At 38.3% G+C, this 14,979-nt stretch overlaps 1 protein-coding gene across 9 annotated transcripts in view; it reads right to left on the reverse strand.

Annotated features, from left to right (window-relative positions):
• TENM3 (teneurin transmembrane protein 3) overlaps nucleotides 1–14,979 on the reverse strand; it is a 1,260,835-nt gene that overhangs the window by 93,722 nt on the left and 1,152,134 nt on the right. For all 9 annotated transcript variants that reach the window (XM_048943303.1, XM_048943305.1, XM_048943306.1 and 6 more), the window contains one exon: nucleotides 1,092–1,214. In XM_048943303.1, the coding sequence (XP_048799260.1) occupies nucleotides 1,092–1,214 (123 nt within the window). The remainder of the gene's footprint in view (nucleotides 1–1,091; nucleotides 1,215–14,979) is intronic.

Genomic DNA, 14,979 nt, shown 5'->3' on the forward strand with positions numbered 1-14,979 from the left:
AAGGGAAAATGGATTTTTCTGTAATGAAGCAAATACCGCATTCATCAACCATTTAAATCAAGTTTTCCATTCAAAAACTATTGATTTTAAAGCCTCTGTTAGCCAAAAGTGCACAGGCTCCTAAATGTTTTGAGAATCTTAAAGGGCAACATGGAAAAAGGTCGATAAAAAATAATCCTGTTATGTGGTTTGTATTTTAAAAGCTCCTACAACAAAATTATTTTTTGTTTTTTATTTTATTTTATATATTGGATATAAAGTTTTTTATTTTATTTTATATATTGGATGCATGATTCAGGCTCAGTATTATATGTAAGACATTTTGAGAAAACATATGAATATATTAAAAGTGACTTACTATGTTTCAGAGAGAAATAAAAAAAGGAAAAAACCCTCATTGGCTACAGAAAGAAAAGAACAAGAAGTATTTAACAGCAAGGTCATCACGCAATAGGAAGCTCCTTGGTTACAAGAAACCTACGCACAACTAATGAGAACCTTTGAAAATATGCAAATCCCCCTGCAGAACCTCTTGTGGTGCCAACCCTTCAGAAAGGGACTGATTATGTTCCTCTGTCACAAACAAGGCTTTAGTCTGAAAACTATCCGGAGTTCAATGAGACTCACAAAGATGGCATCAGGTCCCCCTTATGAAACAGAGTGCCCTGTCACATCGGGGACCCTGGCTTTGCTGTGGCCATTTCTGCAGCCTGGGTCCCAAAGGAAGGATGGTCGCTGGCCAGCCTCAGCACCATCTCACCACAATGAGATGTTTTCTGTCCTCATCCAACAGGGCATGTAAATTCCCAAGACAAATTTTGGTTGACAACCAGATTTCCTATTTATATCAAGATTACCACCAAGGATTCATTGTTCAGTTCACATGTTTAGTTCAGGTATTCTCAGTTGAAATACAACCCCTGCTTAGTGTCTGCATGGCTATTTCGAATTACTATCATTCTCAAAGGCTCTGAACTTCAAATAAACAAAAAACGTTAAAAACTGGTGATGTAAATAAAACACAAAGAAAGAAAATGCTTTCAGAGAAGGAAATGCTTTCAGAAGGAAAGAAATTGGTGCATTTCACTTACCGTTTTCTCCAGCAGGTACTGTTACAGGATGTGTTGGCACAGTATCAGAATTCACTTTTCCATTCTCAAAAGTATCGTTTTCAGTTTGCTGCAGCTGCCAGTTGAGGCCAAACAGATGCATTGCTGGTGGTAAAGGATACAGTTTATTTGATGCTCTTAACCACAAAGACAAATTGCACAAATAATGGCTTTCCATGCTCTGCAGCGGAAAAGTCATACATTAAAAAAATTAAATTACAGGAACAAGCATTCACAGAATAATAGTTCAACTTAGCAATGGCAACTAAGCAATTACTACCACTGTCCTTTAATGATACAGTGCTTTCAGTGAGTGCAGCTGACAAAAAGCTCACCATTCTCCCATTCTCATTTTGAGTCTTTTACCGGTCCCAAATCAATGTTCAAAAGGGTAGGCAGTAATTATGCCCTTTCTCTTTTTCTCTTTTCCTTTTTTTTTTTTGCTGTCATTTTTGATCATTCTAAAGAGACAAATCATTTAAGTAAGCTTCTAAGTGACCTACCAAAATGATTTCTGCAGCGCACGGATCTGTTCTGGCTAGTCAGAAAGGGAAAACAACACAAGAGGAAGGAAGATTCTGTGGACACTATAGGGCTAACCTGAAACACTAACACTCCTTTCCATTCTGTTAACAACACTCTGTTTAACTTTAAACTTTGTGCTCATCCTGCATGCTAGCCTATAGAACAAAGCCAAAATCATGAGCAGAGCTGGAGATGCTGGGTACTTAGTTGCTGTGGTAATGAAAATGTGTAAGGTAGTTTCTGAAGTGCTTAATTCCCCACAGTCAGGTTCATCAAAAGATGATATCAAGTTAACATGTTCAGTTATGATAATTATAGAAGCCAGAGCCAATCTTCCATGGTGTTAAGGGAACTACCCTGATGCCACCAGGGATTAATGAACAAATCCCGGGGAGGAATAACACCAGGCACCAGTACATGCTGGGGGCTGCTTAGCTGAAAGACAACTTTGTAGAATAGGACATGAGAATCCCAGTGGTCACCAAGTTGAACACAAACCAGCAGTGTGCCCTTGCCACAAGCAAGACTAACGGTGTTCTTGGCTGCATAAGACAAAGTGTTGCCAGCAAGTTGAAGGAAGAGATCCTTCCACTGTACTCAGTGCTGGTGAGGCTGCACCTGGAGTGCTGCACTCAGTTTCAGGCCCCCCATACAAGAGTCAGAGTAGAGAGAGTCCAATGTAGGACCAGAAAGATGATGAAGACACTAGAGCACATTTACTATGAGGACAGGTGTAGACTGCTAGCCCAGCTCAGCCCAGAGAAGTAGAGTTTCAAGGGGATCTCATCAATGCCCATAAATACCTGAAGGGAGAGCGCAGAGAGGACAGAGCCAGGCTCTGTTCAGTGGCACCCAGTGCCAGGACCAGAGGCAGCGGGCACTAAGTGAAGCACAGGAGGATCTCTCTGAACATCAGACATCGCTTCTGTGTGGGTGACAGAGCACAGGCATAGGCTGCCCAAAGGCTCTGCCTGAGCAAGGGTTTGAATAGATCGACTCAGAGGTTCTGCCGATCTCAGCCATGCTGTGATTCTGAACCCCACAGCTAAACTACTTGAGCAAAAATAGGGGAAAAAAAATCATCTTAATGATAAAGATACACACAACATTTAAAACTTCTTGCTATCTAATGGTCTGTTTCATTTTCTTCCAATGACTCTATGATACCACCAAAAATTAAATTTATTATAATTACTCTAATTTGCTTTCAGCATAATTTGAGTTTACTTATTCAACAACAGCAGCAATATCCAAAGGTGGAATCATCTTTCAGTACTACTAGGGAGTAAAAATACACTGGAAAATTTTTCTCTGCTAATGTATTTTGACCATCAGTGTATCATACAAGGAAGATGATTCACTACATCTTGTTTCTTCTGCTTCTTCTGCCCCTGAAATAGATCACTGCTACAGTCGATGTTATTCATTCCTTCTATCCTAAAGATAAGCAATTCTTCATCCTATTTAGTTTCATCTCTAATCTTGCAGTCTCTCTGTATTAACCATGGCAACTCTTAAGACAAACAGAGTACTGTGGCAGTTTAGTTACAGAGACAGCAAACATTGCAGAATTAAGACCATCTTCACCAAGTGTTTGCCTTAATCTGCCCCCCTCACCACTACAAAACAAAACAACAGATTGCACCCAAAGACCTATTACTGAATGCTTCAAAGACTGAAATCTCTAGTAGACATGACATATTCTCTTTGTTCCAAGTCTCTGACTCTAGTATTACTCTTCCTTTTCAGACTTTAAATTGCCTGTCAAAGCCTGATAATGTAGGATCTTCTGTGACCCTAAAACCTTATTTCTTTTTTTTTTCCCTGCCACCTCTTGTTAGAACATAAATCCAACCACCACCATTCTTGGCACATTCCTAAAATTAGCCATTATTAGTTCAGTCACACCTTAGCCGAAATTCTTGTTTATTAATCATCTGATGATTTTATCTGTTTAATATATTTCATCAAAATCCCAAGAATCAAATTCCACTATCTGATATATTAGTTCACTGGCAGCAATGAAAAACAAAATATAGTTAAATATGATTCAAACTTGGTACACTTTGCTTCCTGTATTTTAAAGGGAAAAAAAAAAAAAAAGTGACGTTTATTTTGAAAGAGGTTTCTCTAGATGTGCATCCTTACCAATCATGTGAGCTTAGAACTCCACTATCAGCTCTGTCTGCTGGTACTACGTATGTGCCCTGCACTTCTTCATTCTCTGCTGGGAGGTCAAAAGGGGAAGACCTGACATGACCTTCTAGCCATTCCCTCATAATCCTAAACAGCTGGAATTTGAAGTCTTCAAAAGCAAGGACTGTGGGATCTGTATTGATTACATCTCAAAACAAAACATAGTTACTACAAGGTAAGTGACAATTACCTTCTCTTTGCGCTTGTGCCTACGTGCATTGCACCATTGCTGTCTGTTAGAGATGCTAACAGTTGTCTCACCAAAACACCATTTTTCTCTCAACTTTAACACTGAACTAGAACCAAGATCAGTAAACAACATTTAATAAAAATGAACAGGCTGATACGTGCAGCACTTTCACAAATTTTGCTTAATAGAATATTTTTAATGCAAACCAAAAATGTTGCTTGAGAGTTCTAAAGACAATCCAAAACTGACAGCACGTGCTAATACGCTAAATAATTCAACCATCTTTTTGATTGAGCTCTACGGAATTTAGGGAAGCCTCATTCACTACAAACAAAAAGGAATAACATGAAAAAATTATGCCAGTCAGTGCAGGATCCAGATATCAAGACATAGACCTCAACTGTCTTAAGAGATGTTAACTTCTAAAAAATAGGTGAATTGACTGATTAAGACAAATTCAAGCTCTATTTTATCGATGCATTGCTTCTAGTTTTGGTTTTAAATTGTTCTCTTCTCAGCCAGCCATCTAAACAATGACAAACTTTAGGTCCTTCTCCGTCCTTGTTATGAGGACAGTGAGGCAACTGCTAAAAATTCATGATGCTCAACAACCAAAAGGCAGTATAGGTACTAGTAACCCTACATTCAGAGCACAATTCAGTAAAGGGTCTGAGACTGTGAAGTCAAATGTTATGAACTAGTCCTGAATTTGCAGGGGTGGAATGATTCAGGCAGACTGCTGGAGTGTACAGGCTGCTTTGTTTTCCTCAGGCCTAGGAAAGGATGAAGAGATTCTTCCACCTTTGAGATAGGGATGTCAAAAGTTCAACTTTTTTTCCCTCTACTTCTGAAATTTTTTTCTATTAGGTTCATAGAAATGGCAAGTCCACTTTTTCTTTATAAAGAATTTGACAAAGGAAGCAAAATTAAATGAGGAATGTATTTTCCATTTGCCAGCTGTTATTTTAATTGCAAATCCAATGTAAAGCAGTTTATTGATTTTGAATTGGCTGTCAGTTCTTGTTCATTTCTCTTCAGTTTGGCATTTATTTGGTGATAGATAATGATAATGAAGACAACGGATCTCTCCCAGAGCAGCCAGCTCTGAGCCTGTAATTAGGCTACCAAACCAGTAAGGGTACTAACACTGGAACAACTTGCAATACTGGCACATTTTTGATGTCAGCGAAGACTTGTCAGAGAACGCTAGATGTCTCTACCAAGGAGACAGTTTGTGATGGTTGTAGTCACAGAACATAACAATTCAATCCAAATGACCCACAGCTGCAAAGAAGTGATGAACCCTCAGGGAAAGGGTGAAAACATAGAATGGTGCAATTGCAAACACGTCCACAATCCCATAAGAAAAAGGAGGCATTTCTTAATGAAGATTGGAAAGATTGTTCCCATTGAGGAATAGAATGACTTTATAAGCACAGAAATAGATGATGATATTTCTCTACCTATTCTGCCATTTCAGTACACACCTCCGTTCTGCAAAATAATCTCAAGCTACCAAATAGGAGTTGAGAAAGTACTGTGGGACTGACAGACTTGTTTAATGTGGTATTTTTATTGCTAGCAGCCAGGATTATCAGCTTTATAGACAGCCTTTAGAGTACGGTGGTAAACAATGAAGATTTCATTCTCTTCAACAGGATAGGAAGAAGAAGCATTAGAAGAAAGTCCTCTGGGATCTGTGCTGCTCTTTGCATAAATACAAAGTCAGTGTCTGGGTGGTGCTGGTGGATACAGCTGAATTCTCAAACACATGAGCAATAATCAAATGAACAATTCAGCTTTTCTTCCTCCCTTTATACTTTTCCAGAGCAACACAGGGCCTACATGCCACAAGAACTGGGATATTCAAAAGATTCAGAGCTCAGATTACAGAAGTGCACTTATGCCTACAGCAGCATCAACAAAAATGCTGTTGTTCGTTACAGGTTATCAAGTAATCTTACCATCTGTCACTATGCAGTGTTTCTAAAGGGTTTCTAAGGCTTTCCAAACCATCTTAAACTTCTTTTTCAAGCTTGGTTGATCTTACCTTTCACTCTCTGTATTCAAGGTCTAGTTCTTTGATTTTAAAACAGCCTACAAAGTCTCCATTTCCATTTAATAATTAAAAAAGCAACTAGATACACATTTCACAACAAATACTTGGAAAAAAAAAGACTTGTTCACACTTACATAAAACATTTTACAAAAATCTGCTTCAGGAAAAAGAAGTTGATTCTATCAAGCCCTTTCATTCTTTAAAGTCTGTCAGCCTGTTTTTCTGGTACGCTCCTTTCTCAAGCAAGTATTGCTGCACTTGATGCATTCTCTTTACAAGCAACCTGTTCTTGAGGAAACACACTGTATTATCACTTCAAAACTCTCTTCAAGACTTTCTTCAGTAAGCCAAAAAGAAACAGGTTCTCTTATTAATAGGTAGTAAGAGAGGAGGAATATTTACCTAACTATGTGACAAAACTAGAATGGTGAGAATTGATGACTACCTGCTGAGCCCTGCTTAGGTAGAGGTTCCCTTCACTGCCTTGCTTGCTGGCTCAAAAGCCTCTTCTGCCAAAATTATGAGAGGTACAGAAGAGAATGGTAACAGAAAATCACTTGAAGACAACAGAAAAGCAGTTGGTAAAGAAATCAGACAGATGTTATCCTCCAGCATCCAGAATGCAGCAGCTATCACTTTTTTTTGAGCTGTCACCCAGTAGGTGAGCTCTCAACAGAAAAAATCTGGACACAGCTATGAGTACACATACTTTGCTGGGGTTGACGATTGGTGTCAGAAAGCAAGCATATTTTTTATTTCTAGGAAAGAGTAGCAATACGTAGTAAAAATCAGAGATCCTTATCAGTCAAAATTCAAGGGTGTTCTTTCATTAGCCACCAACATCAACCTTATTTTCTTTAAAGCACTATCGTTGACAGGCACATACAAAAAACAAAAGGCATAGCAAACACCCTATACACTGTGCAAGTGAAAGCATGAAACGTGCAGGTGCTAAGGGTGAATAAGCAAAACTGTATGCATATAAACAGAGGCTCCAATCACAGAAGTAGCCCAACAGTAACAGGGTATGTGTCTGAAGTACCAGTAATCCAACAGGCAACATTACAAATTTGTAGATGTTGTCTTCAGAGAAAGAACTCTGAAGGTGACAACGCATTTTATGAGAGTAGGAGAAATTTCCAAGACAGGAGGGCTCTTTTAAATAGAAGGAATCAGAACTGGGAAATGAACTGGCCTGAACTGGGAAAGGGACTTCAAATATTATTCCATCTCTTCTTAAAAAAAGATAAAAAAAACTAACATTGGACAGCAGAAATTAAAAAAAAATCCTGGCTATTTCAAAGGAGCAAGCACCTCCCCAAGACCTCCAAAGATACAATCTATAGAGTAGGCTCTATGAACATAAAATACTCAGCACTGTGGAGGAAGTTAGTAAGAGGAACTGAACAATGTTGGCAACCCTTCTTCTCTTCTCCCATGCATTTTAGAAGGTATGGTAATCAAGTCTTATTATTCATGAAGGTGTACTTGAAGATGAGCTTCTTGCTAAGATATTTAACTTATCTTCCAGGACTGCTTCTTCTATGTATTTCTGGGTGCTGGCGCTTTCAAACTATGGTTTACAAAATTGCTTCCCTAGAATTAATAGAATAATATATATGCACACTTGCACATAAGGAAAAGTGAATATAATTTATATTTAAAGCAATGCAAAAAGATTATAATTTAAACTAAGTAAATTGCAATTATTGCTCAATCTTGTTGAAGGATTGTCTTCTAGTTCATCTCCCTGTTGGCAATACATTTTCAAATGAAATATTTGAACACTGAAGTGGTTTTTTAAATTATCTCCCGTATATTTTTCTTGCAGCTATAATTAGAATCTGAAGCTATTTTATTCTGAAGGACCTGGAGTGGACCAGAGGATGTGCAAATCAACTGCCAGTGATTTGCATTCATCTGCTCTTTTCTAAGATAATAGGATGCATTGGATATTGCTGCAGATCAAACAGTCAATTAAAAACAGTTAATTAAAATTTTAAATAAGTGAATTACAAGTTATAAGTTCTTTATTTATTTCTGTCTTCCTTAAATCAACAAAAAGCCTGTTTTTTCCAATTTTTTAGAGTGCGTGCTTATAAGCTTCTTTAAAAGACTAGTCAACAGGTGCATCATATATTTATCATCATAGAATTGCCTGGATTAAAAAGAACCTGAAAGATCACCTAGCTTCAACCCCCCTGCTATGGGCAGGCTCACCAATCACTAGACCAGGCTGCCTCGAGCCACATCCAGCCTGGCCTTGAATGCCTCCAGAACTCCAATGGCATCCCGGCTTGTGTCAGGAATGGTGTGGTGAGCAGGACTAGGGAAGTCATCCTGCCCCTGTACTCGGCACTGGTGAGGTCTCACCTTGAGTACTGTGTTCAGTTTTGGGCACCTCAGAACAGAAAGGACATGGAGGTGCTGGAGCAGGTCCAAAGAAGGGCAATAAGGCTTGTGAAGGGCTCAGAGAATATGGCCTATGAGGAGAGACTGAAGGAACTGGGGCTGTTTAGTCTGGGAAAAAGGAGGCTGAGGGGAGACCTTATAGCTCTCTTCCAATATCTGAGAGGTGCTTACAGCGAAAGAGGGGTTGGTCACTTTTCACTGGTGACAGAACAAGGGAAAATGGCCTCAAGTTGTGCCAGGGTAAGTTTAGGTTGGATGTCAGGGAAAACTTCTTTACAGAAAGGGTTGTGAAGCACTGGAATAGGCTCCTCAGGGAGGTGGTTGAGTCACCATCCCTGAATGCGTTTAAACACTGTGGTGCACAGAGACATGATTTAGTGGAGGGTTGTTAGAGTTAGGGTGCTTTAGTTAGGTTGTGGTTGGATTTGATTATCTTTAAGATCTTTTCCAATCTGAGCAATTCTATGATTCTACACGTCAGGAATCTGCAATGGAAAAAAGTTACTTTCTTCAACTACTAGTCAAAGACGATTATATACTGTTTAAAAGTACAGTTGTATTTGAGCTGTTAAGAAAGATGCGTTATAGGCTTGGTGTAACTGTTTTTAGCACATTTACCAAGAAATGGAACTTTTATTCTTCTCTAAACTTGTATGCCTAGATGTCTCATTCTTGCTGTCAAGCCAGTGACTTTACATAACAATGGTCTAATTCTGTCAACAGCATTATGTGAGGCACGTTCAAAGCTTAAGGGAGAATCCAGATTTCTTACAACATAGACAGAGATCATTATTCAGTAACTGCTTACTTAAATAATATCTATTTGTTACAGCTTGTTTCACACTTGCCATTCATTATGATCACCCAGCATTCTCTGATATGTGGTAGCCCTCATGATAACCTAAATAGCCATTGGTATTATCCTGAGCCTCTCCTGAACACATTTTTTTTCCTTCCTTTTCTTTCCTCCCCCCACATAATACTGTTCACAGTTAACAAGATGGTGAAAGTTGTTACAGGTGCAGAAATTATGAAAACATGCATACTAGATTGCTGAATGCTTAGAGACAGGGTTGTTTTGTCTGAGTTCACAGAAAAGCGTGAAAAACATTCTATAAATTTGGGGTTTCTATCTCATAAAGTCATAATCAATGATCTCCTTGTCAAACATTGTGGAAAAAATTCCCGACTTACACTTTCCAAGTCTGGGTTAAGATGGCATGATAATTAATTTTCTGTATTCCTTCAGGCATTTTCTTTAGTCTCTTCCTTCAGTCTTTTAATTCCTTCCTTATTTCTCTTTTAAACTTACTTTCTAGTAAACAGCTGAGGCTCCGGTCTGTGCTTATCTATTTTATTTTTTTCTACAGCTCCAACAGAAGTTTTGCTTAGGGCAACATCCTTTATAGATGGCAGCCCTCATAAAACAGCAGTGTAAAGAAAAGCAATGCCAATGTAACGTCTCAACATCTATTGGAAGCATCTCACTTAGGCAAGCGCATCAGTGTATGGGCCCAAGCATTTTTTCATAGTTTAAAAACTTTACTGCAGGAAAACAAAAACAAAACCTCCCACTAAAATTCTTGAGGGGTATAATAATAATGAAATGGCACTGTACAATCACATATAACCTATTTGCACATAGATGGCATAAAGAAGTGCAGTCTGATGAAAAGATTCAAGAACCAAAGGAAAAAGAAACAGGAGCCAATTACTGTGATGTTCAAAGGACACAGAGCTGGGATTTTAGAGTGTATAGTTAAACACTCATGTTGCATATTTCCATCTCATGACTGTCTAAAAAAGATCAAAGCTATTTTATTCCATATTAAGAATGACAGAATATTACAGCAAACATGCAATAAGGAGAAATGTAGTAAGATTTAATAAAAGATGATAATAAGGTTTGATAAGAACTTTTGGAATGTTACCAAATGTGGAATGTTAGATGAAAGCATCTGCATGTAGAGACTGTAGTGTGTTATTTGGAACCCCACAGAGCTAAACTGTGATTAGAACTACATATTTTTCCATAAATTAGCTTTTGTTTTGAATTTCCTGCTGAGATCATATGCGAGTTGATTGAACGTGCAAGTCAACATATAGGTTTTCTCACCCTTTGCTGTTTGTTAGGCTTCATGGCATCACAATTACAGCTGTCCACTTGGAGATCAAAGATAGGTGACTGAGGCCAAAACAAAATAACCTGTAAACTCTGCACGATTTCTTCACAGTGACTTAGATCAATGCCAGATAATAATCATTCACCTACATGAACTATACAATTGTGTTGATGCATAAGCCAAGCACGACATGCAGATCAATTTGCAACCATGCAATTTCCACTTATTTCCATATTAAAAAGCAGAATGAACATGCTGAGTTCATCATCGAAGAGGCCTTTTTTACAAATCCATCTTACTTCAAGACCTTGTAAGGCATTAGCTATCCATCTGCACATGCTAATGAACTTGTGCAAAAAGTTTCAAGGTTTAAGTCAGTTTAGTAATTTCAACCATCCTCCCATAGAAACCTCCGTATCACTCTCTTCTTTAGCTCAGTTCCTCCTAAAGATACAGCTCCTCACTATAGCACCAGGAATCGTGACTAGGTAAGCAGCTCTGTGCTTGGGCCAAAAATAAAAATAAGGGCAGAGGAGAAACCAGCTACTAGATAGAGAATCCTTAATTTTATTGTCATTAATATGTTTTATGTGGATTGCAATAACATATCATGACAGTAGTTCCTCCAGAGGACTCACTAGAGTGAGACGTGGCATTTATGAAATTATTCCTGTGAGAAAAGAAGTACTCTAGGCACATGAAAAATAGTACTAATAAAAAGAAAACAAAAAAATTAATTTATCATAAATGAGTTACAGAAGAAACCCATGATACAAAGACAACCCTACTGCTAACTGTAAGTCCAGTGGCTTATGCCCAACAAGCCACTTTGTTCCTTTTCTTTAATAGCTATGTAAACCCTGGCAAAAACAAGGTAGGATTACAGTTTCAGATTAAACATTCTTCTCCCAATCCCCACTAAATCAGCTATGACAGTGAACTATAAAATCTTACAAGTGATCTTAAGAACAGGCAGTCTTAGCTCTAAAGCAGCAGTCACTTATACAACTGATGGAGAGAATTGATTGGTCTTGTGACTGTATGAAAAGATATCGGCTCAGTGATAAGTACTTGCTTTAAACTTCTAGTTTTGGCTCCGGGTGAATTGAAATAACAAGAAAGGATTGAATTTCTCCCCTTCCAACTTGTGTATACCAACACAGCATTACCTCCACCTGAGATTAGTAATAGGAGAGAGACAGAAAAGAACCCTGCTGGGGACTGAAAACCTGGCAAATAAATTGAATCACTTAGCACTGTGAGAAGCTTTGGGGTCAAATGCAGACCCATTCTAACAAAAAATGCTTCAATAGGAACTGCTCTGAAACTTGGTATTCCAAAGATGAAAAAGAAGATGAGCAACAGATGAGTTTAAAGCTTTAACAAGTGAAGACAAATTTATTGTAGCAAATTACTGTGTCACACCTTGTGCGAAACTCAAGTAGATTAGTGTTTAGCACAGTGGTGTTAACAATACAGCTGGCTGTTTTACAGGTTTCAATTAAGTATTATTTACATAATCATACCATCTTTTCAGTACTATAATAGTGATAAATTGTAAGGTTTTTTTCCATCTAAATACATCGTAAATATAGCAGTTTCTTAGAGACTTGTGGAGCTGGCTAACTTTTCCAACAGCTGATAGCTGCTCTCACTACCTAAAACCCTCCTGTATTATTCTATTAGAGGCACTAGAGAAGATGATTTTTGTGTGATCCTATTTCATTACATTTAGGCAAAACCACTCATCCTTATTTGGTTAGTTGGTTTTACCACTGAGGGAAACAATATTTCAAATGCATTATCTGAACAGTTGTAATGTATCTCCTATTCCTAGAGATTAGGAAATTACAAATGCTGTTATAGGTGACAATTCCTAAGAGACAACCTTCTCTTTGGTTCTGTGAATGAAGTCTTCTGAAATAGCATGTATTTGAAAACATAGAATCTTGCATTTAATGGTTCCTGTTAGCTTTGGAGGACTCATAACTTGCATGCTTCACTGCTGCAGTGGGGGAAATACACCTGTATTTAAAGCCACGCGTACTTGCCATCTGAGTCACAGATGTAATATCAAATAGATTGTTCACAGCAAGTTTGGTATGTATTTACCTCCATTGATAAAACAGGAACAACATCTCCAAATTAAGCTTGTTATTAATCCAAGAGTAACTAGTATAATTTAACTACATTTCTCAAGTATTTGCCATTAAGCTGAATAATTGTTACAACTTGTGGATCTTCCGGAATATTACAGAAGGAAGCACATCTCCATGTAACATGCTTGAAAGACATTTCAGTACTCCTGGAAACACCGTTCATAGTTTGAAAAGGAACCATACGCTGCAGCATGACAGCAAAATGTAGAACTCATGGACAGTGACATCATGTCGTCTTGTATTTCATCACTACACATGTAACATTGCCAGGATTACTGAGTTTCCATCTGCTCCACTGGCAAAAATGGAAGGGTGACAGGACTGTTGACAAAAACCTTGTGGCAAATCGTAACTAGAGCACAACCCTTTTGGGAGTAGAGGTGGGTATGCTCCTTGATGGATTAGTTTTTTTAATCCCACAAAATCTTGTCAAGTCTCTCTTAACCTCCTGACTGCAAATTACAGGTTCCTACATCCTTCTGTGTAAGGATTATTTTTCTCAATGAATGTTTTACTTTCAGTGCCATTAACAGTAATAGCACGCAACATTTACAACACCAATCAAATGTTAATACTCTGCACTCCTGAAATAGTAACTATGATGTTTTGTGCTTAGTATAGAACTCAGCAACAAGATTTTTGCTTAAAAAACATTAGCTAAAGGCATTATCCATAACATTATTTTTTGCTGGAAACAAAAAAAAGTACATTCAATGCACTCATATTTCAATGTGCTTAGCTGTGGTGCAATTTCAATGAAAGATGTTGGAAATGTTTTTAGTCCAATCAGCCCAACTAGGTAGTGAAATGTAAGATAGTCATTTTCTAACTAGGCGTTCCCTGTCTCTCAGTTTTGAGAGAAAGTGGTATAAACAAGAAATTATAAACATTTCCATGCTATGGAGACACAACTAGCTCATCAACGTCTGCTCTAAACATGGTACAAACCTCATGCATATACCTAGAAGCCACAGGCAAAAAACTTTACATGTTGGATGCAGCTGAAAATTACTGCAATGCATAAACCCATGGAATTATTATCTCTAATATTAAGCTTTAGAATGGTGTGGACAGTCGTGCCTATTTTAATACTGTTGCATACAAATAATATGTCAGAAATGAGTTGTCTGACTTCTTATTCCTAAGGTATGGTCTACAAACACCAGTTATCTGGCTTTTACAGGTCAGTTTTTGCAGGTTATGAAGTACTGAAATAGAACTAGGAGATTGGTACTTCAGACTTCAAGGACTTCTCTCGCTCCCTATTACTGAATCCTATCCGTTCTGGCTATTAAAATCCCTCAGAAATTTTAGAAGATGGGTATTACTTGTTAAATAATAGTACGTTCACCAGCTATATGGCTATATAATCCCACACTGCAGTTCTAACAGCAGAGGCTATGCACTCTTTAGTACTTAGTACTGCCTTACATTTCTATGGGATATCTACCGCTCTGTCCTCCCAGAGCAAGGTCCAGCAGTAACACATAGTACAACAGGTTGACTATCACTCAGCAGAGCCACGCACTGCAGAGAGGCCAACCCTTTCATTCCCCCACAGTACTGTTGTCAGGGCAATTCCTTTCTACAATATCTAGAGCTGAGAGAGACCTAGAGGTGTCCACTCTGGACAGGAACAAGACAGTGGCATGTATCTCACCCACAGTTCCCTACTTTGAGTGGCAGACATTCCAAAATCCCACCAAATTGGAACTGATAATGCAAATCTATAGCTTGTGAAGAGAGGGCTGATATAGAACACTGCTGCTGCCTCCAGAAGCATTAGAGACACCCAAAGCCTCCCTTAAAAGCCTGAAGGATTGTTATGATGAGATGCTAACTGTGACACAGAATGGAGTTATGTACCTTCCATAGTACTGCAACTGTGGTCATTTTCACAGCTGCATATGTATGCACACATTGCGTAAGAACATGCAAAATTTATCTGGTTCTCCTACGTGCTTGGTACAATCAGCAAACATGAGGAAAACACCCTTGTTGTGTATCAAAACGCAGGTTTCGATACATTGCGATACATGGATTTGGTAAACTGTAAAATCTCAGAGCACTTCCTTCAAATGATGACAACAGACCAAGAGGAAATTCAAAATATTTCTCACATTCAGAATCACAGTTTTGTTTGAGTTGGAGGGAATCTTTGGGGATCCCTCAAATGAACAGAGACACATCTCGATCAGGCTGCTCA

The sequence above is a fragment of the Lagopus muta genome, chromosome 4, assembly GCF_023343835.1.
Source record: "Lagopus muta isolate bLagMut1 chromosome 4, bLagMut1 primary, whole genome shotgun sequence".
Taxonomy (NCBI): Eukaryota; Metazoa; Chordata; class Aves; order Galliformes; family Phasianidae; genus Lagopus; species Lagopus muta.